The sequence below is a fragment of the Cyprinus carpio genome, chromosome A7 (assembly GCF_018340385.1).
Source record: "Cyprinus carpio isolate SPL01 chromosome A7, ASM1834038v1, whole genome shotgun sequence".
Classification (NCBI taxonomy): domain Eukaryota; kingdom Metazoa; phylum Chordata; class Actinopteri; order Cypriniformes; family Cyprinidae; genus Cyprinus; species Cyprinus carpio.
In genome coordinates, this window is record NC_056578.1 from 39,505,542 (window position 1) to 39,529,092 (window position 23,551).

The window sequence follows — 23,551 nt, forward strand, 5'->3', positions numbered from 1 at the left end:
AGACCAAAGATTACCTGTTAGATTTACTCTAAATGAATTATATTTTTTGTTTAACCACTAAAGAGACATCAGAGCCAGAGGCAAATCTCAGAAGGAGTAGCCGAGTTGAGACTGCTCTAGGCAGATACATGAGCTCTGAGCGTCTGCTGATCTCGTGGAGCTGACCGTCTCCGAAATCGGCAAAACAGATTTTCAAATAGGCGCTGTCTTTATAAATAAACCCCAGATTTGAGTTTTCAACAACTACATTCTCACCCGAAATACTTTTAAAACTACATTTCATGACACAATAAGGGTAATATTTAGAAAATTATCTGAATAAATGGTGGTTGAAATCACAATGCTGCATGAATTCAACCAATCAGCATCCTCAGCGCCCAAGTCCCGCCCCCAAAAGTTCCGGAACTTTGAAAAAGTAATACCTTGTGAGCAGGGACTTTCTGAGGGGCACTTTTTTACCCAGAACTTTATTTAGTTCCTGGTTCCTGCGGTGGAAACACACCGAGTACCAGCCCATAGTCCCTAGTTCTTGGGTAAAGTTCCAGCGGTGGAAACGCGGCTTTACAGTGGCCTGAAGAGATACATGGACATCTAAGCCACATTAAAACAAACTGAAAAAAGGAGGAAAAAAAAACAGCAACCCAAAACCAAGCAAAAACAAAAAAGCAGAGAAAATCATAGCAAAATTGAGAAAAAGCAAAACAAAAACAAATAGCAAAACAAAGCAACAAAACAAGATATCAAAAAACAAAAAATTAAAAACAACAAAAAAATGAATAAACCAACACAAAAAACCCAAACCAAAGCCATAGCAAAGAAAATAAATTAAAAATAAAATAACACAAAAAACAAAGAAAAGCAACAACAAAACACACACACACAAACAAAAGAAAACAACAACAAAAAAAAAAAAAACACACACCAAAAAAACAAATAACAAAACAAAATAACAAAATTAAAAACCCAAAACCCTGCCATAAAAAACCCAAACAAACTAAACCAAAAATAAAAGCAAAGCAAACCAAAACAAAAAATGTTTTCAAAAAGTGAATCTTATGGTATTTATGACTTTATCATCAAATGCAGTGACATTCATACATTAACTGTGGCTTAAGTATCGTATGATTTCTGAGGCCACTATACATTATATATAGACTGCCTAAAATGATGTCAAAACAATGTAAACACATTCATGAAACAAACTGCAATGACTTGGCACAAAGTAAATTATTGTCACATTCTAGTAAGACTTTGTTCGAATTGCAGCTGTGCACTTGAGTCGCTGAGGACTACAATAAAGAGACTCATTTTGCACGGCTTTATAAGCTATATCCCCGAGCCAAAGGGAATATTTTCACTGCCTAAGGACAGAAATCCATTACAAAGATGATCTAAGAGCTTTTAGTGGAGAGGAAACTTCTACCATAAAATGAGAGACGCATCAAGCCATTATGGTTTGTAATAACAGAGGAATGTGGGCTACTGGAGTACGAGGCCATAAGTCTCCCTGCAGGTCTTTCTTGTCTGTGTTTGTCCAAACATCCTGCGCTGCTCTCTCTGATCCTCTGGGTATTAAAATACTTTGTGGGGGAACAGTGTTGCCTCCTAGAAAGAACATTTCGACCACTGCACCGTTCATGAAAAAAGCATGAGGATTAGGACAAGTGAAACAGGTAAATCAAGGTATTGGGTATTTTGGGTCCAGGGTTATTACAGTTAACTAAAACTAAAATAAAATAAAAAGTTACTTGAAATAAAATCAACCTTAACTGAAATAAAACCTTAAACTGTGTGTGTGTGTGGTTTTTTTGGTCCTTGGTTGTTATAGTTAATTAAACTGTGTGTGTGTGTTTTATTTATATATAACTAATATTTGTTAATTAAATATATATATTATATATATATATATATATATATCTGTCTATCTGTGTAGTTTTTATGTTTTATATTTTTTTATATATCCATTTAATTTCTCATTTTCTTTTAGTTTACCATATATATATATATATATATATATATAATTTTATATATATATATATACACACACATATAAACTCATATTAAACTCCTGTGTGTGTGTGTTTTATTTATATATAACTAATATTTGTTAATTAAAAATTAAAATAGTTTTATTTCCTAATTCAAACCATTAACAAAAAATATCTCAACTTAGTAACTCAATGATACTAAAATAACACTTTTGGGGTCTTTTGTTTTGTTTTAACAGTCTTGAGTGGTGTAATTCATTCCTGACTTTCAAATAAGAAAACATCTGTCATAATGTTGTTACTGGGGCTGCACAATTAATCAAATTAAAATAGAAATATTGTCCTATCCTAACAAGGAAAGCTTTTTTTATTCAGTTTTAAGATTTTTTATTAATCTCTTTTTATGTAGAAATTGACCCTTATGACTGGTTTTGTGGTCCAGGGTCACATGTGTGTGTTTGTGTTTTTTTATTTACCTGGCCCTCTTCCGCCGCTGGTCTGGTTACTGCCCCGACTGAACACAGAGGGAGGCTGAGACTTCTGCTTCGGAGTACCATGATTTGAGAAGAAAGCAGTCAAGTTCTCTCGCGTCAGTTCCAACTTCTTTCCACCCAGTATAGGAGTACCTGAAAGAGACACATACAAATCATTCCATTCTTTTATTTTTTATGCACCACTATTTCATTTAATTTGATAATATTATTTATTTAATTATTATCCTCGCTTATAAACTCAATGAAGACGCAGAACTTTATTCATTAACATTTTTTATTATATTTTGCAATATTATTATATTCCAAAATATTATTTAATATTATGTTATTTAATATTATATTTTAGAAAATATATTTATTCTATTATTATATTTTGAACAGCTTTTTTTTTTTTTTTTTTTTTTTTTTTTAAGGAAGCCCGCATCTGAAAATTCAGGTGATTAAATAATTATCTGTGATTAATCTAATTTTTTAAAGCAGAATGAAACTGTTAAAATGACAAATGCATTATTAAAGGTGTAAAAATAACTATTTAATGTTATGTTTAATTTATGTTGACAGCTATAATATTTTTGCTACCAGCAACAAAAATAGTTTCGAAATAAGTCATAGCAGAGTCTTTGTTTAAATTGGTATGTGTTGAATTTTGTTGAATTTAAATGTATACTGCATTGAAACTGGTTTTCTACCTGGTGCTTCTCCATTGACTGAGCTCTTATTTTGGGTGCTACTGCTGTTGGTCCGCTGGGCCTCGTCTGTTACCACAGCACTGCCATCAGGGTTAGAGTAAAACAAGAGCAAAGGCTGGAAGTGACCTTTGATGCATTTAGTGACCACATCCTTCCATCTGGATCCCACAAAAAAAAAAAAGTTCTTTAGCATATAAATGGCAGTTACCTGAAGTGTTAGATTATTATTAGAGGTGAAGGCTTGCATGCTTCGGAGGTTGTACGGCAAAAGTTTCTCCAGGTAAACAGATGTAACCTTCCTTCTTAATTAACAGACGGAAGAGAAAGAAAGAGCGAGCAAGAGTGAGAGAGAGAGAGAGGAAAAAAAGCAGGTAAAGTCAGCAAGCAGTATGAGGATGCATTAAAGAAACATAATTATCTGAACAGTCTAAAAAGAGCAGGCAAGACTGTAAAGGAGATGAATTAAGACATGCTTAATCAACAATGAAGTACTTTCTCTTACACTGCATACTGGATCGGCTCTCTATGCTTTGTTAGCACACACACATCTACTGTAGTGCACATATTGTGTGTGCGAGAGTGATCTATCTTGGAGATGGAGACGAGCAGCACTAGCCCAGTGAGAGCTGAAGTGCACACGCAAGCACAAGCCGCACACTACTGACAGATTGATGAAGAGATGCACCACTACACTGCATCGCCACATATTGGTGGCATTGTAATTTGAGTACAATTGAGATGCCATTATGGTTTTTCTTATTATTGTGAATTAGTTTTATTTTTATATTTGTTGAAATTTTAGTTTAGTGCAATTTAAAAGTGCAAATGTCTAACGATTTGTAAATGAAGATCAGTTTAATTGAGAAGTGAAATGGCGTTAAGTTTTGCAATTCTGTGAAATTGATCAAAATAAAGTAAGGTTATGAATAAAAAGAACAAATATCCACCAATGGACTTAGAAAAACAACTTATTTCAAAGAGAAAATTTTTCAAACCCCAAATGACAGATATTTGTTCTTTTTTAAACTCACTTAATTTTGTTCAGTTTCTCAGAAAACAAGACTCTATATCTTCATCTTGCAGCTCAAGTAAATCGATCTTGATTTAAAGATGTTTAGATATTTGTATTGGAAAACAAGACAAAAATACGGAGGAAGGTATTCATTTTTAGCAATGCATGTAAGACTTAATGCTATTTTGAAAAAACAATATCATGTTTTTTACAATCTATTTTTGCAGTTCAGTTCAGTCAAGTTCAGTCAAGTTCAGTTAAGTTCAGTTAAGTTCAGTTAAGTTCAGTCCAAATTAAGTTCAATCCAAATTAAGTTCAGTTCAAGTTCAGTTCAAGTTCAGGTTCAAGTAAATAAAAGGGAAATAAAAACGTTCCAGGAAATAAAACCGTGATCTGTTCGGTATGTTAAATGGTATGTTTTTTTTATGTGTGTGTATGGGATGGAGTGTTTTGTTTGTTTAGTGAGGTGAATGAAGAAAGGAATGATTGGTGGTCGTTAGCATTGTGAATAGTAATTGTGTAAATATATAGACAGAAGGACTTAAGCCCTAACAGGCAAATGTAGTCTCACCTCTTTGACATTGGCGTCATCAAAGAAAACCCATTTGGATGATTTGGTGTGGTAGGCGAAGGCACAGTAATGTCTGCTGGAGTAACAGATCATTCCCACCAATAGCAGCTCGCTCTTCTTTGCACGCTCGTCTGTGACGCGATAAAAGAGCTGCAAACACACCCAAATGCATTTAGACAATTATAACAAAAATCTTACAACACAATGTTCTTCTAATATAGAAGGTAGTGATGCACCAAAATGTTGGTAACCAAAAATATTTGGCCGAAACAGCAGAATACAGCACAATGTTCTTCTAATATTTGTCAACCAAAAAGAGGGGATTTTAAAACAACTGTTTTTAGCCTCTAAAGCACTTTCCAGTGAAGAGGTTATTTAAATAAATTAGCAAATGTAGTCCTTTCTGATAAAAGGAAAATAATAATTATATAAATTATTATTATATTATATTAATTAGTATATAATATATATTATATATATATATATATATATATATATATATATACACACACAAAATTATAAAATAATTAAAATTAATTCATAATTATAATTTCATGTCTGAATTGACATGAGGGTGAGTAAATGATGAGAATGTAAGTATGGGGCTACATGATAATGGTTAAACTGATAATGGTCCAACTCCAAATGAATTGTGATTAATGTCATTTGAAGAGCTTCTTTTTATATTTGATCAGAATTATTGCACTTTCACATAAGGACAAATGAAGAGAGCATAGACACATAAGCATGATCACATTAAAACGGGAATCTTCTCTCAACATCTAAACCCGTGAAATTCCTAATATTACAACAATTCCAAATTATGTTAATGTTTTTCTATTAAAACAACAAAAATGACTTCGCATTGTGACACAGAGGTTACGTAAAGGCATCTATTCAGCAGCCACAATCGCAAAGAAGAGTCGAGATCCATGTTTAGATTTATTACAGTTCATCACTGAGGTTTGATTGCAAATGCAGTCGCAGCAAACAGCACAGAATAATCGCAAAGCAATAATTGTGATCACAATTAAGCAGCATTTCTTAAGCTACGAATGCTAGACTGCAGTCTTCTTGAGTTAAAATCATTGCGTCAAAGAGTCCTTCAGATTTAGAAGCCAGAAGTAGGTGACAGAACACAGAAGTATGTAGTTTAAATAAAGCAGCTATTGCATAACCAACACTTGCTCCATCACACCCTGGTTCCTGAATAGCTGTTTTCTTTGGAGTTCTTTTGGAATTTCTTCGGAGGCTTGTGAAACAATGGATTCCAAGCAGGGGGAGCGATTTCCCTCTGAAGTCTCCACCATCACAGCGAGAACCAGGGAATGAATTAAGGCCTTTGTACTTGTCCAAGGGTTTTCGGCTGAGACGAATCCAATACTGGAGGGTGGTAACATGGAAGTGGGCGTAAAGAATGAATGAATGCTATTTAGCATCTGCGACGTTCGCTTTGAGTGAAAGAACTGATTCTTCCAATCTGGATTCTTGCAAGGTCACCTAGACTATTAAAAGGTTCTTCACTGGCATTGATGGTTCCATTAAGAACCTTAAAATTCCATGGAACCACTCCATTGCATTCCAAATGTTCTTCAAATTTGTAAAAAGGTTCTAAATATTAAAACATTCTTCGCACTAACAAACAAACAACAAAAAAAGTTCTTTGGGAAGCCAAAATGGTTCTTCTATGGCACCACTGAGAATATATTTATTTATTTGGAATATTTATTTTTCAAGAGTGTATAGATGCATTATATCCATCTGAAATGCATGCAGCTGCACAAACAGAAGGCCTGTCTGGTGGTAAACAAGTCTTAAGTATGTCTTTATACTCCTACACATGAGGCTGGAAATGAACGGCATCTACACACTCGGAAGTCAGATGACCTTCCACTGCAGTGGCTTCTGGTCATCAGGCGTGGGCTATTCAGGCACTGATGCAGTTACACAACCTCAGTCTTATGAAGAGGATAAACGTCTGCTTTATTTCATACTTATGTTCCATGGCACCACCATAAACTGGCCTCAATGACACCAGCACCAGATGTGCTACAAAAATAAATAAATAACTGTAAAAGAGCGACCGTGGTGATGTCAGAAGCTTTTTATAACCTTTTAATCTTGATGGAGGCTTCCTTTGAATTCTATATTTTATGCAATAGCCAGAAATAAGATGGTCTTCATTGGAATTCCCCACAAAGATTCAATCTTCACAGACATAAACATCTGGGTAACCGCCACGCTGATTAGCAGATTCTTGTTGTTTATTGAGGTCTTATTTTTTAGAATGATGTAATATGGACAGTAATCTTCTTACCAACTATTCTATTGTTCTGTAATAAGAAAAATGTACCATGGTAATGCAATATATTTTTAGACATGCACCATAGTAATTTTCTTGGGATTTGATTGGATTCTTCAAAGCTGTCTGAAAGGGATAGTCCACCCAAAAATTTAAATTGTAATTATTTTCTCACTCTCATGTCGCTTCAAACCTGCGTGACATAAACAGTCAGTGGTTTTGGTTACCATTGACTTCCATTGTATTTTTATTTTCCGTTGTATTTGTACCTTATTTTTATATATAAAAGTGTTACACAGAAGAAATGATCAGCAAATGTTGAAAATGTTATTTTTTGATTTAAGTAAAATTAAGTACCATATAACTTTTCAAAGTTGAAAATAAAGATTGCCGGAGTGTGCTTTATAAGAAAATACTATATCAGTTTTCCTACTTCAAAATGTTGTTTAATTCAAAGTGTTATTTTCTTTGCAATGCTTTGTGAACTTTAAAAGCAGGTTCTGAGTGAAAATGGCTTTTCAATCCCCCCCCCCATTTTCTCAATTTTTTTTCATTATACAATGTTTTTCGAATATGGTTCTATTTAGTATTACAGTTTATATCATGGTTTGCCAACCACAATATTTATAAGTAAGGAGAATTCAAGACTACTTAGTCCTTAACACATTCACATTTATATTAAACAGACCTTTGAAAGCAAGTATAATCAAATCACGTGACCAATCCGGAAGCACATTCAACCCTTTCGATCTTTTTTTCTGCATCACCACAGATGTTGTACAACGCCATTGAGGTATGTAGTACTTTTGTACTCTGGTTTTTTAAGGACACGGCCAGGTGCCCTGCTGAGATTAAGCAGGTGGAGCAGAGTGTATTTACGAGACTTACCCCTGAGAGGTTGAGATGTGGTCCGAGAGATCGGATGACGTCTTCGGTGAGGTCTGACTGGTCTGAGTCCCACACAAATCCGATGGTCACGATTTCTGGAGAGTTCATCAACACGCGCCGGATCTTGATTCTCTGCCCACAGTTACTCTGTAATAATAATGTAATCTGATGTAAGAATAGAACTACATAGTGTTTAAGGAGCAACAGTGTTTTGAAACAACACCAAGGTTTATGGTCAAATTCTAAACTGTATATCACCATAAAAACTATGATCTAAACAACTTTGCCATTCAATTAATACAAGATTTATAAAACAATAAACACCTTATTTCAGCCTAATAAATGATTATGTATGCTATGTATGATACAACTTTTTAAAAATCTGAGCAAAAATGGCAGACAAGTTGAATGAAAATGCATCCCACCCCGAGTAAATCAGTAAAATTTCAATGCCAGTACAGCACATTTTCAGGTATAATGTTTTTGTGTTGTTTTAGTATCATTGAGATACTACTATAATTTTAATATTTTGAACTAGTCTACATTTTTCCATTTTCCATTTTAATTTCAAATGTTGTTAAAGTTTTAGGAATTTCTTTGTGAATTTTTGTCATTTTTATTACTTGGGTCGAACACTAAAAGGGGTTTTAAGTCAAAAAAACAAAAACAATAAGTTTAATACAGCTTTAAATTTAATTTTTAATGCGTTAGAATGATTCTGGCTTAATTTTTTAATTGAGCAAAAAATTAAAGCTATCATACATTTTAAACATGATTTACAGAAGACACCCACTAAAATGTCGATGTAACAATAATTCATATAATAAAAAAATCTGTCTGGCACATATAAAACTAGAATCATTAGATGACATTAAAAGACTCAATATAAGGGTTACAGTGCTGGTTTTTACCAATCCACTAGGTTTTACCCATTTGTCAACAAGAAGTTATTAATTATTTAAAATTAGTGCTGTCAAATGATTATACACATCCAAAATAAAGTTTTTGTTTACATAGTATGTGTGTGCTGTGTATATGTATTATGTATATATAAATACACACACATGCATGTATATATTTAAAAAAAATATGTTATGTTATACATGTTATATGTACATGAATATAATTATAGACATGTTAATACATGTAAATATTTTCAAAATATATACTTTATGTAATGTGTTATATGTATACATATTTTCACAGAGCACACACTATATCATGCAAATGTTTTTTTATTTGGATGCGATAATCGTGATAACTGTTTGACACACGAGACACATATCTAAAATAGATAATTAAATTAATTATTAAAAATGCACGTTTTTTTTTTTATATTTTAATAAGTACATGTCAGAATAAGTTCGTGTTTAACTGTTATGTATATAAATATATATAAATATGTATATAAAATATATATAAAATTATATATATATATAATATATATAATATCTTATATATATATATTTATATATAGTACAGGTCAGATATAGATATATGGTGTGATATATATAATATATATATATATATATATATATATAATGTATATATATATATAGTATATCCACACACATGATGATGAAACACATATATATATATATTTGTACACTTTATTGATGATTATTAATTCATTATTATTTTGTTTTTTTTTTTTTTTTTTTTTTACAAAATTATTATTAGGAACGTTAAAGGTAGGCACTTTACTTGCATATAATTTACTTATGTATATAAAATCACTTTTTTAAAACTGAATTTGATGCAGACACCAAAACTGAATGTTTCATGACTTTGACCCACTTATAGTTTTATTGTATGTCTAAGTAGTTACTATTTTAGCTTCAGTTATCTTAGTTTATCAAGTTAAATGACATAAAAATGACAAGGTGTCTTGGCAACTAGCTTAAAATAAGTTTAAGTATTTGTGTATTTTCCTTCAAGCTACAGTAACATGTTTTTACCGTTTTAGTTAACATTAATAACCCTGTTGTGACCAAACATTTTACTACTCCAGTGAGACACATGAATGTTGTACTGCTTCTGGCAGTGACTGTAGTAGGATGTAACTTCCTACTTTGCCTGTTTAAAAATGCAGAATATGTCTTGACATGTGAGAAGAACGTTCCGGTCTCAGGTTTCATCTCGCTCATCTTGTCACATGAAGGTGTTACACTAGCAGAATATCAGATAAGAAGAGTGTATGTGTGTGTGTGTTTGTCCTTGAGTGTGCCTAACGACATCACAGCGCAGAAAGAGCCATCATACCATATGCATGACAGTGTCCTCTCAGGGCTGGAAGTGCTTGTAAATGCCACATTATTAATCAACATGAGCAGCCACCTACCGGACAGTTACGCAGATCTCCAACTGTGCTGGCGGCTTGAAGCAGCTCCCCAAACCTTTCATCTCTCCTCTCCAAGACTTGCTGGCTGGAGCGCAGAGAAAGAGGACGAAAGAGAAACAGAGATTTAAAAAATCTTTTCAGGTCAATCTTCCAACATAAACACGTCTTGTGTCAGGCATGACGGCGCTGGCTTACCAGAGGGCTGTGGTGGACACATAGTGCACAAGCTCAGTGAAGGGTAGCGGGTCGGACGACGCACCGCAGCTCCTACACACTGACTGCAGGGGAAAACACAAGCACACACAATCATGCATCACAAGCGATGACTGCTATATTATGTAAAGCCTCAATTACACTACTGTATGTGATGTAAGAGATGCCTCAGATGTGTTAAACCTGAATTTAAAAATGACTTTTACAGGCAAAACAAGAATGAATCATTCTCAAATATTTTATTTGTACCATGGTTGCACCTTGATTTCTGTATTATGCAATAGAAATACTTACTGGGCATGTACGACAGGAATACTATGGTACTCTGAAGAACCAAATAAATACTATAGTACATAAATATGGCAGTTTGGGGTCAATAAGATTACTGAAGCCTCTTATGCTCACCAAGGCTGCATTTATATTATTAAATATACAGTAAAAAAAACAGTTACCTTATGAAATATTAATCCAACTTGAAATGATTTTAAAAGATTTTATGTGTGATTTTTAAGCTGAATTTTCAGCATCATTAGTCTTCAGTGTCAGATGATCATACAGAAATCATTCTAATGATTTGATGTTTGAGAGACATTTATTATTACTATCAATGTTGTGCTGCTTAATATTTTTAATGTCTTTGCTGTCACTTTTGATCAATTTATTTTATCCTTGTGGCTTAATACATTTAATTTATTCCACTCACACACACAAAACTTTTTAATGGTAGTGTATTACACACACTATATGAGCACTATGGTATTATCAGGGCTTTGCTTCCATCTCTCAGGGGAAGAAGGGAGAGTGAATGTAAATGTCCCTGTATTAGTATTCCCTGTGAGTTTTCCGCCCGCTGTACCCGACAATCAGTTCACTATTACTCACGTGACATGCGTGTGTGTGTGTACGTGTAGTATTAAAAAGCTACGATACCTGTTCATAAAGTGCCATAGCAAACTTCTGGTGAGTGATACAGGACTTAGATGTGCAAGCGTCAGTCTCTGCATCGGGAGCGATGTGCAGGTGAATCCTTTCTAGAATGTTCTCCTATGAAATATATAAAACCTACAGTTTGTGTGTGTCATAGTGCATTTTACACAAATACTGACATGACGTTCTCCAAAAGACAAAACTAATAAGATCACAATTATTGTAATTAATCACAATTAAATCATAAATATATCCTCACAATGAGTTTTCATATTAATACAGAAAACAACAAATATATATAATATATATAATATATATATATATATATATATCATATATATATATAGATTTTTATAAAAATATAAATATAAAAAGAAATATATATATAGATATATATATATATATATATATATGATATATCTATAGAGAGAGATTTTGAGAGAGAGAGCGAGAGAGAGAGAGAGAGAGAGCAGAGAGCAGAGAATTTTTATATTATATTAATGGTTTATATATATATGTGGGGTGTGTGTGTGTGTGGTGTGTGTGTGTGTGTGTGTGGTGTGTGTGTGGGACCCTGGACCACAAAACCAGTCTTAAGTCGCTGGGGTATATTTGTAGCAATACCCAAAAAAAAAAAAAAACGCATTGATTGGGTCAAAATTATGAACTTTTCTTTTATGCCAAAAATCATTAGGATATGAAGTAAACATCATGTTCCATGAAGATATTTTGTAAATTTCTTACTGTAAATATATCAAAACTTAATTTTTGATTAGTAATATGCATCGCTAACAACTTCATTTGGACAATTTTAAAGCTGATTTTCTCAGTATTTAGATTTTTTTGCACCCTCAGAATCCAGATTTTCAAATAGTTGTATCTCGGCCAAATATTGTCCAATCCTAATGAACCATACATCAATGGGAAGCTTATTTATTATTTAAGCTTATTCAGCTTTCATATGATGTATAAATCTCAATTTCGAAAAATTGACAATGGTTTTGTGGTCCAGGGTCACATATGCACACTATATATTCGGTGTGACCTAATCACACTAAATTTGTTTGGGCTGGTACAATGATACCTTGGCATTAGGAGAAAGCACTTTAAGCTTTAGCAATTTTCCCCAAGCCTATTATCTGCTTAAATGCACCCTTTCAAACCTGAGACCCGTGGGCACATTCAGTAACACCAGCAGCGCTGAGACAATTTGCCGTTTTGAAAAAAGGCAAGATTAATTTTGTTTCTACAGTACAGATTAGCTAATTTGTCCTGTCCTGGCTCAGGGCTGCTTGTACAAATATACAAAAGCATTGGATGAATGATCTACCCCAGCACCGATAGAGAGCCTGCATTGACTGTGAGAGAAGTGTGAATGCATCTGTGGACTCCAGGCTTGCATTGATAGAGATCCTTCATTGATTGTGTTGTTTAAGGCAGCAATGTTAATGCACTTTTACTGAGGTAATGACAGACTCTCCACAGTCCTGCTGTGCTAAACAGAAAATGATTACAGGTCCCAGTGCTAAGCAGGTTTACTGCAATTAGACGGCCCTAAGAGAAATCCTGCACATAACATTAGGGTGAACATGCTTACTTCAGCTTTCCAGAAAGAGACAGAGACACTAGGACAAGGGTGCATGACCTGTGCTGTGCATAATACACATTATAGCAACAGAGCTTAATTTGGAAATCTTCCCTTTCGTTTCTCTATAAAAGATAACAATAAAAACACAACCAGCAGACTGCAAAATCAAAAAATTAAATGTTAAAAATATGTTTAAGTTTAATTTCCTATTTTCATAATATTGCATGTATTACTGGGCTATATCAAATGTCTGATATGTTGCATTGATTAGAATGCACTTTTTAATTGATCACTGTGTTTAGAGTGTGATAAACATATAAATAAATAAATAAATAAAATAACCTTTTATAATAAATAAAAGATCCTTTTGGATTTTCTATTTATATTCTATTCAGTACTATGTATTACTGGGCTATATCAAATGTCTATATTATCAAATTATCTTTTTTGTAGATATATCACCCACCCAAATACATAAAAATTAAATAAAAAAAATTACACACACACACACACACACACACACACACACACACACACACAGACACAGACACAGACACAGACACAGACACAGACACAGACACAGACACACACACACAAAGACACTTACGAAGCACTCAGCAGCATCATCCATGAAGCCTAACTGAAAGCGCTGCTCGTCCTTAAAGGTTTCGGCGAGGGCATTACGCAGGTTATCTGAGGGTAACGCTCGCTCTCGGCTGTGCTGGAACTGACAGAATATTCCCTGCAAAACAAACATGAAGTGCTTTCAAACTTTTGACACTATAACATCTTTTTAAAGGAAGCATTAAACACCGCTTCATGATGTGTTTGGTCATGAGAATACCTTCAAAGCGCAAAAGATGCAGGAGTCGCCCAAGCAGTAGTGGTTTGGAATCTGACGAAGACTTCGTCTGAAGATATCGAGGTGCCAAAGAACCTGCATGGAATTTTGGGAAATTCAGATTTAGAATGAACTCACTTTAGTAAACCTCATACAATCTGAAAATAAATCACATAGGCAAAAAGGTGCAGTTGCTGTGTAAATGCATTTGTGCCACCTCTGAAGCATTAAACAGTCTGTGTAAAGACACCTAAATGGCACTTCAGAAGCGCTTCTGTGCCACCTTTGCTGTGTAAATTTGGTACAGGTTTCTTACACAGTCAATTTAAATGCTGCTCAGAGGTAGCATTAATGCATTTACTCAGCAACTGCACCTTTATACAGTAGTTTGATACTAGGGGCTGAGGTGGGTCAGAGCAGGCATACTTTACTCTGGCTTTTATGTGCCATTGTTTATTTAACACAGATTATGAGCAGGCACAGAGCACCCTTAACTCAGCTGTGTAAAGATTGTGTTGAAGCAGTTTGTAACAGCCTTCCTATCTGAAATGTGCCTCAAAATCCTGTGTATGTAGGAAGCGCCTCAAAATAAGGCATTTTTACACAGCCAAGTTAAGGCTGCTCTATGCCTGCTCAAAACTCTGTGTAAAGATGTAATGCCACATAAATTAAGCCTGCTCTGACCAACCTTAGCACCTAGTACCAAAGCATACAGTTGCATTTGCATCTGTGTAAATGCATTCATGCCACTTCAGAGTAGCATTATTAAAATATATGTGTTGTTATATATATGTGACTTCTTCAGAAGCACCTCTGCATTGTAAATTTGGCGATAGTGTGCTTCTTCAATCTATCTTTTTAAACTCCTAAAATATTATTCTGGTTTTGCATGACGACTTCATAGTGCCAATCTTAAAGGTCCAGCATCCAAAGGCCATGCATTATTGTATGTCTTTGCCTTTTCTTATTAGGCATCATTTTGTTGTTACAACTCCAAGAATTATGGACTCATTGTCCTTGCTTGGTGGAAGATCTCAAGGGAGATTAGGCTATGACAAGATGTGGGTGGGGTTTGTTTTTTTGTTTTTTTTTTTTGTTTCTTGGTTTTGGATTTCAAGAGTAAGGTTACTCTTCACTCAGTGTCTTTCCCTTAGGCCCCAGACAACTTAGTCTGAGCATGACCTCACTCCATGGTGATGAGTAAAAGAACAAGATAACAGAGATACACTCAAGCATAATGTCCACAGTCCAGTCCAAAAGGGAAAACTGACTTCCAGTAACTAGTGAACTGGGAGCATGACAAAGATTTGGGGGTTGACGGGTGGAGTTTGGATGCTGTAAATACTCTCTCGGTAGGCACTGAGGAGATGACAGTTTGCTGTGAAGGTCGGACTTCCAATGAGTCATAAGAAAGTTAAGTACGTTCAGGGGGTGGCGTGTTGTTTTTTTTTTGTTGTTGTGTTTAGTGTAGTTTTTATTTTTTTTTATGTGGTTTTGTACTAGGTATAAGTGTTTTTAGTTCATTCATTCAAAGTTGAAGACTTTAAAGCCAGCCATTAAAGGTTAAATGGGTCATATGATGCAATTTCAAATTTTCCTTTCTCTTTGGAGTGTTAAAAGCTGTTCGTGAATAGATACGATCCCTAAAGTTGCAAAGACTAAAGTCTCAAACCCAAAGATATATTCTTCATAAAAGTTAAGACTCGTCCACGCCCTCCTAAAACACCTTGTTCAAACACGTCTTTGTCTCTGTGTCGGAAGATTTGCATAACACCGCCCAAATGTTCATGCTAAGAAACTTGAAATCAGTGGTTAAATTGTATTTACAACACTTAACCAGAACAGTTAAACCCAAATATTCAGATGTGGGCAGCACATTACAGAGGACTATTTTCTGAACCTGGGAGAGTAGCCTACATGGCCGTCTGTGCCCAAAGGCTGTTTCTATAAAGTGGGGCAATTCCAACTTTGCATGACAGTCTGGCACTTTAGTAAACCTCATACAATCTGAAAATAAATCACATAGGCAAAAAGGTGCAGTTGCTGTGTAAATGCATTTGTGCCACCTCTGAAGCATTAAACAGTCTGTGTAAAGACACCTAAATGGCACTTCAGAAGCGCTTCTGTGCCACCTTTGCTGTGTAAATTTGGTACAGGTTTCTTACACAGTCAATTTAATGCTGCTCAGAGGTGGCATTAATGCATTTACTCAGCAACTGCACCTTTATACAGTAGTTTGATACTAGGGGCTGAGGTGGGTCAGAGCAGGCATAATTTAGTCTGGCTTTTATGTGCCATTGTTTATTTACACAGAATTATGAGCAGGCACAGAGCACCCTTAACTCAGCTGTGTAAAGATTGTGTTGAAGCAGTTTGTAACAGCCTTCCTATCTGAAATGTGCCTCAAAATCCTGTGTATGTAGGGAAGCGCCCTCAAAAAATAAGGCATTTTTTACACAGCCAAGTTAAAGGCTGCTCTATGCCCTGCTCAAAAACTGCTGTGTAAAGATGTAATGCCACATAAATTAAGCCTGCTCTGACCAACCTTAGCACCTAGTACCAAAGCATACAGTTGCATTTGCATCTGTGTAAATGCATTCATGCCACTTCAGAGTAGCATTAAACAATCCATGTAATGATACCTAAATGCCACTTCAGAAGCACCTCTGCATTGTAAATTTGGCGATAGTGTGCTTCTTCTCAAATCTATCTTTTTAAACTCCTAAAATATTATTCTGGTTTTGCATGACGACTTCATAGTGCCAATCTTAAAGTCAGCATCCAAAGGCCATGCATTATTGTATGTCTTTGCCTTTTCTTATTAGGCATCATTTTGTTGTTACAACTCCAAGAATTATGACTCATTGTCCTTGCTTGGTGGAAGATCTCAAGGGAGATTAGGCTATGACAAGATGGGGGTGAGATCATTTTGTTGTTACAACTCCAAGAATTATGACTCATTGTCCTTGCTTGGCCAGAGTAAGGTTACTCTTCACTCAGTGTCTTTCCCTTAGGCCCCAGACAACTTAGTCTGAGCATGACCTCACTCCATGGTGATGAGTAAAAGAACAAGATAACAGAGATACACTCAAGCATAATGTCCACAGTCCAGTCCAAAAGGGAAAACTGACTTCCAGTAACTAGTGAACTGGGAGCATGACAAAGATTTAGGGGGGATGACGGGAGGAGTTTTGGATAAAGGGTGGAGTTTGGATGCTGGTGGAGTGGAGATGACAGTTTGCTGTGAAGGTCGGACTTCCAATGAGTCATAAGAAAGTTAAGTACGTTCAGGGGGTGGCTTGATATTTTTATGTGATTGTGTTAAGTCCAGTCTGTCTGACTTTTATATATAGGTGTTATGTACTAGGTAACAGTATTTAGTTCATTCATTCAAAGTTGAAGACTTTAAAGCCAGCCATTAAAGGTTAAATGGGTCATATGATGCAATTTCAAATTTTCCTTTCTCTTTGGAGTGTTAAAAGCTGTTCGTGAATAGATACGATCCCTAAAGTTGCAAAGACTAAAGTCTCAAACCCAAAGATATATTCTTCATAAAAGTTAAGACTCGTCCACGCCCTCCTAAAACACCTTGTTCAAACACGTCTATGTCTCTGTGTCGGAAGATTTGCATAACAACGCCGCCCAAATGTTCTGCTAAGAAACTTGAAAATCAGTGGTTAAATTGTATTTACAAACACTTAACCAGAACATTTAAACCCAAATATTCAGATGTGGGCAGCACATTACAGAGGACTATTTTCTGAACCTGGGAGAGTAGCCTACATGGCCGTCTGTGCCCAAAGGCTGTTTCTATAAAGTGGGGCAATTCCAACTTTGCATGACAGTCTGGCACTTCTGACTCACAGCCTGTAAGTACGTTTTCATATTTAAAAACTTTGCCACTGACGATTCCAACGCGAGTTTTAATCAGTGTAGAGTAACATTAGCACGTTTCTCCGAATCACAAATACAGACATAGTTTTATGTTTACGTGGCGCGATATGCAACGCAACATGTAAAAACACAGTATAAGTCATTATAATCAGTAATTATGTCCCCACTGGAGGCAACAAATGCCTCCTTTGTAATGGGTTTTACTGGTTTAATAAAAAATGTCTCATGAGAAGCAAATCGGCATATTGGACTGATTTCTGAAGGATCATGTGACACTGAAGACTGGAGTAATGATGCTGAAAATCCAGCTTTGCATCACAGGAATAAATTACATTTTAAATATATTAAAATAGAAAACAGTTATTTTTTTATTTTTAAATTAATTATAATTATAAAAATTATAATTTTTTATTGTTTATTTGAACAAATAAATACAGCCTTAAAATACATTTAAATATTTAATTTAAAATATTTAGTATATACACATTATTTTTCCACAATTTGTTATATATATATTTCACTTATTAAATTCATTTAGACTTCCATTTTTAAGTATATTTATTCCAAGTAAAGAATAGTATTAATGTCATGTAATGTAAAACAAACCTGCTCATGCAACTGTTTCATTAGCTTTGGGTTAAACACGTACCTGCACTGCACTGTTGAGGAAGCAGCTGTTCTGTCCCGGCTCATTTAGTAGTCCCTTGGTAGGGGCCAAGGATAGCATAGATCCCGGCTGGTAAGACCTGCCAAGATTGCCTCCTGGTCTCCTGAAGAACTTGGCCCATGCCATTAGATTTGGGATATCTGCAGTCCTGCAGAAGTTTTGAGTTGTAATTTCAAGTAATTTTAGCAGTCAAAATGGGAAAGGATTGTTATGACAGGTTAACTTGAGGATCTTAATGTCCATTTCCTATAAGTTGTAGTCAGTCACTGAGTAAAAGGGTTTAATTTTTGTTACTAACCTGTATGTAAGAGGTCTCTTGATGTGTATGTCCTAGACAGGATGGTTTGATCATTCCCTGAATTGGGTTGGGAATTTCGGGGGGTTGTTGGCGCCTACTGTGGCCATCAGGCCTTGAGAGACTCGCAGCATAGTTATGAAGGTGTCAGCTGGAATCAGTCAACCTTTAAAGGGTCATCCATGTTTCAGACACTGCTCTCAGAGGACATCAGCCTTAGGATGAGTAGGACTCACTCTGTGGAGAGAAGCAAAGCAATGCATGAATTCTTTAAAGAGCATTTTAACATGTCTGCTTGAATGACTCATTACAAAAAATACATCTATACTTTGAATGTGAGCCTGGCTGATCACGTATATTGATTTCTTCAAATTGAGACACTGACAACAACAACACAAAACTCCATATCATTATAAAGACTTCCTTACAAATCACTAACAAGAGGAGTGGCTAAACATTCAACACTGTGCAAAAGTCAGTAGGTCAGCTCATCCAACTGGTATTGCTGCACTGAATAATGTTATTGTTTAACCTTTTTACGGTTTTACGGCACCGACTTGTTTCTATGCAAGCAAGCTGATGTTGCCCAACAGGAACAGACTGACAACATGACAAAGTCTTGGCAAGTGCACAGAGAAGGAATAACAGACTGAACAAAATATGCAAATGCAGCTACTTTGTTGCTTCCTCTTGAAAATCTAACAAAAAATTTGGCCAGTAGCGATGGCCTTGATACCTTAACTGTTATAATGAGTCAATATCAACACAGTGACGCGGCATTAAAGCATATCTGTTAACTTAAGTCAAGTCATTTTCAAACATAATGCACTGTACACATTGTAGCAGATTTACACTAATAAACAGGAAAATATGAATGTAAATATTGCAAAATTAACCAATTATGAAACAACTTCAATTTTAGCTTTAAAGCTGCTCCACAGAAGACAAGCGTCATCGTTTAGCTCAGTTTAGTTCAATGTTGATTCAATTCAGTTCAATAAGTGCCGATGTTGCAAAGGTAATCAATTATAATTATATTCAGCTATAAAGCAGTATAATAGAAGACAATACTTGTGCAATAATTCAGTTAATTTTAGTTCAGTGTTGATTCGATTTGGTTCAATTACAGTGTTCATCAATTTTAAAACAATGGATTTAGCTAGAAAAAGCTCTACAGAAGACAAGTGTCATTGTTTAGCTTAATTTAGTTCAATGTTAATTCAGTTCATTAACTCAAGTTGTTTCATAATTGATCAACTTTGAAACACTGACAAAGGCAACTCTACAGAAGACAGTAGTGTACAAAAGACAGTTCAAGTTTCCTCCAATAGTGTCAGTGCAGTCGAATCAATAATATTGCTGAATATCACTGAACATTAATGGTCTTTTAACAAAGACACTGTTGTATAAACAGTATCCTTCTTGTTTATTGTTTTATCATGCATCTTCATTGCAGCCAATGAGGTCTATAATACCTGGATAAAGCTAGCATTCATTAGCATTCCCATTCATCTCAGCAGACAGAGCAAAATCCATGTGGATTCTGGAAAGTTCCAGGTAGCATATTTTTCAGTGCATGGAGGAATGGTTTTGACAATGCGCCAGCACTACAAATGGCTGATTCCCTTGGGCTAAACTAGGGAGCATTTAGAAACACACCCATGGATCTGAAAATATGCTATCCACCCTAACTGAAGCATTGGGCAAGTTTTACTCAAGAACTACTCACAAAAAGAAATTAAATCGCAATAATTTTTTGCTTGACGGCAACTTTGTTCTGCTTGGCGACTGAATGCAAAGGCCATTCTCCATCATGTAGTCTAACTGTTACAGCTGCAATACTGAAATCTCACAACCTTTTACTGTTTTTTCATTTCTAGTAGGCCTACAGTATATCACTCACAAGCAGTGCTCACATTGGAGATTATGGTGTGGAGGTCTGGAGTAGATCAAGGGTGGAACTGCTTGATTTGGTGAAAAAAAAAGCCAAAAATAAGAACATGTGGGAGACTATTTGCTACTTTTGGTTCTAAGTTCAGTTTCAGCATATCCGGTTATAGTATTCTCAACACCCTTTAAAAATAAAAGTTCCAAAAGGGGTTTTTGCAGCAATCTAAAAAAACTTTTTCCACTATAAATAACCCTTTGTGCAATGGAAAGGTTTAAATATCTTTAGGGGATTTTATGGTACTTAATTATCTTTATGATTCATTTATTAACTGTAAACCACCTTTTTGAGCAAAGACCTAAAATTTCCAAGCTATCGTAAATCTTGAATGCTTTGGAGCACAGACTTCAATTTGGTCTCTTTTTAAAAGAAACACATTAACAGGCAGACTACTGCTGAAAAAAAAAGTTTGAAAAAAGTTGTAGAAGCTTAAGTTTATTATTATCAAAAATGCACAAAACTACTATTTTAAATTTAATATGAAATTTATATTTTCCAAAACATGTTTTACTCAACAACCATGAGAAAATCAAAGCCATAAATCTAAACAAGCTGTGTTCCAAATTTGAAGTTGATATCTCAAAAAAATCAGCTTTCGGTAAGATTTTGCTTAGGCGTAGTACCAAACGCTTCCACTAGATGAAACTGGTTTCCCATTCATTTCCAATGAACATTTCCATAATTTTTCCAGTACCATTTAACCTTTTTTGAATCATGCCATTAGCATGTTCACATAGCAAGTGCCAAAAACAAGTTTTGTACCATTCTGACGAAGTAAAAAAAACAACTAAAATCCCAAAAATAAAATGTTTTGGTCCAAATTGACAAAAAGCATTACAGTGTTAAGAGTGAAGAGAAGCTACGTATCCGTGTGTCATTCACTTAGAATGTCAGACATTCAACTGGAGGTTTCAGAAGCAGTTTGAGGTGACCAACAGAGTTTGACCACTGATCTATTTACAGTATTTTTGGTTATATTTAACAACAAAAAAAAGCAGCAGCATGTAAACAAGGCAAAAACACCAACGTTGAGGTTACGGAGTGCCTTTCTCATTAATGTGCTCACAGTCTGCCATAGCAACAGCATTTCAGCGTGATCACTTAAGCCACAGTGTTGCTAAAGAGCTCTTGTCTTCAGGATTAGGCTCCGTGTTCGGCCCCCGGAGACACACCTCCATAAACAAGTCTCACACATGTTCCAGTTTGGGCCAACCACAACTAGTTTGGTGGAACATAACGTTCAGGTGTTTTTGTTTTGTCCCCCCTCCCCCACCCTGAAAACTCTATTAATCAGACTGTTGTTCTGATTTGAAAACACTTATGAAATATAAACAAAAAGCAGCTGGTTCAATCAATAAACTTCTCAACCTGTCCAAGTCATAATTCACAATGAAGATAACTTTAGGATAACATTAAGATTTGTTGCATTGTGGCATGATTTTCATGACAACTAAGTACATAATTTGAAAAAAGAAAGAAAGAAAGAAAACAGACTAGAATTCACAATTTAAACTTCCCTAATATTTCCATGCGTTCAGTGACTATGAATTTTTAATTTAGATTTTAATTGAAAAAATGTCAGACAGGATGATTTTTAATAATTTATTACAGTAAGAAAGATGCTTTTCACATTATGGTAATGGGAATTTGGCAGGAAAATGTGATGAAAAATGTCAAATATAATTCATTTTTTTCTCTCTTTTGATTTTAGAGTTCAATTTGGTCTTTTTTCATGAGAAGCATCCATGATATATAAATATAAAGTTAACAAGGTGGAGATAAAGGAAAATACCTGTTAAAAAGTAAGTTAATAAAGCATGAATTGGATTTAAAAAAATGAAAAATGAATAAATAAAATATTAAAGACATTTCTTTTCACCCTAACACACTATGCATTAAAATGTGTAATTCAAAGTACGGGCCAAACTCTAGTATAAGAACACTACGGAAAATTCCTTCATATTAACATCATTGTGTCTTATTTTCACAGACTTGTTTTCTACAGTGTGGGAAATAAAACCTCCCTGATTTCACCTTCTCACATTACTTCAACTTTTAGATTTTCAACAGAAAATCCAACTGCTATTTACTTTTTAGGAAGCAGCATTATTTAGAGGAAGTATTAAAAAAGCTTCTGGATAATGTTACAGTTAGAGGTTAATGTTACAGTTACTGTTTGTTAGAAGTCTGTTTTTAACTCTCAACAAAAAGTTGATTTGATTAATCACATCCAAACACGGTCATATCTTCTTCTGCTTTGACCTCTCAGATTTCAACCACTTCTCAGCTCTAGAGAAGACCGAAACATCAGCCCCACATTTACCTCCACAGTCATCTGCGGTCTTATCATCACTCGCTGTAATAGAAAGCAGCGTGCCGCAGAGTGAACCATAGCTCCCACAATCAGGTGATGATGTAGCTGGAGAGCGGAAAATGCTGACATTATGGGTGACGTTTTTTCTCCTGAGCTCATGAGCCACCGGTCATGGTCATTCATCCCAGCAAGACACAAACTTGGCCAGCAAGAGCGAGGGTGAGGTAGCACAGAAAAAAAGAGGTAAATGAAAAAATACCTGCCATTAGAAAGAAACAGCACCCACACTGCCTACTGTACATTACCAATGCATTATAAAGATCAGATCTAGCTGATGATCACTTGATCAGTGCTATATGCTAAGCTAAGCCTCACTATTACTATTATTATCAGGTTGTGGACTTCGACAAACCGCTATCCCCAATGCATTATACTTTGATATATACCTCACTGCTCCTTTTGTGCAGCCGACATGAGCAAAACCTCCAAATGTACCGCTTATTGAGGAGAGCTGTGCAAAATGATCAGACTTATCATTTTTGATACAGCAGATGGAATTAATATGTCCTCGTGTAAAAT

General features: G+C 35.0%; 1 protein-coding gene across 4 annotated transcripts in view; it reads right to left on the reverse strand.

Annotated features, from left to right (window-relative positions):
• LOC109068034 (inactive ubiquitin carboxyl-terminal hydrolase 53-like) overlaps positions 1-23,551 on the reverse strand; it is a 49,720-nt gene that overhangs the window by 18,442 nt on the left and 7,727 nt on the right. For 3 of the 4 annotated variants that reach the window (XM_042761133.1, XM_042761131.1, XM_042761130.1), the window contains exons 2-12: positions 18,714-18,947; positions 18,398-18,563; positions 13,858-13,950; positions 13,621-13,755; positions 11,429-11,542; positions 10,481-10,563; positions 10,286-10,370; positions 7,945-8,091; positions 4,755-4,904; positions 3,172-3,340; positions 2,465-2,614 (exon numbers count right to left, since the gene is read on the reverse strand). In XM_042761133.1, the coding sequence (XP_042617067.1) occupies positions 2,465-2,614; positions 3,172-3,340; positions 4,755-4,904; positions 7,945-8,091; positions 10,286-10,370; positions 10,481-10,563; positions 11,429-11,542; positions 13,621-13,755; positions 13,858-13,950; positions 18,398-18,541 (1,270 nt within the window). In that variant the 5' untranslated portion in view covers positions 18,542-18,563; positions 18,714-18,947. Of the gene's footprint in view, positions 1-2,464; positions 2,615-3,171; positions 3,341-4,754; positions 4,905-7,944; positions 8,092-10,285; positions 10,371-10,480; positions 10,564-11,428; positions 11,543-13,620; positions 13,756-13,857; positions 13,951-18,397; positions 18,564-18,713; positions 18,948-19,038; positions 19,061-23,551 lie in introns of those variants that run through there. The other variant, XM_042761134.1, reaches the window with a different exon arrangement.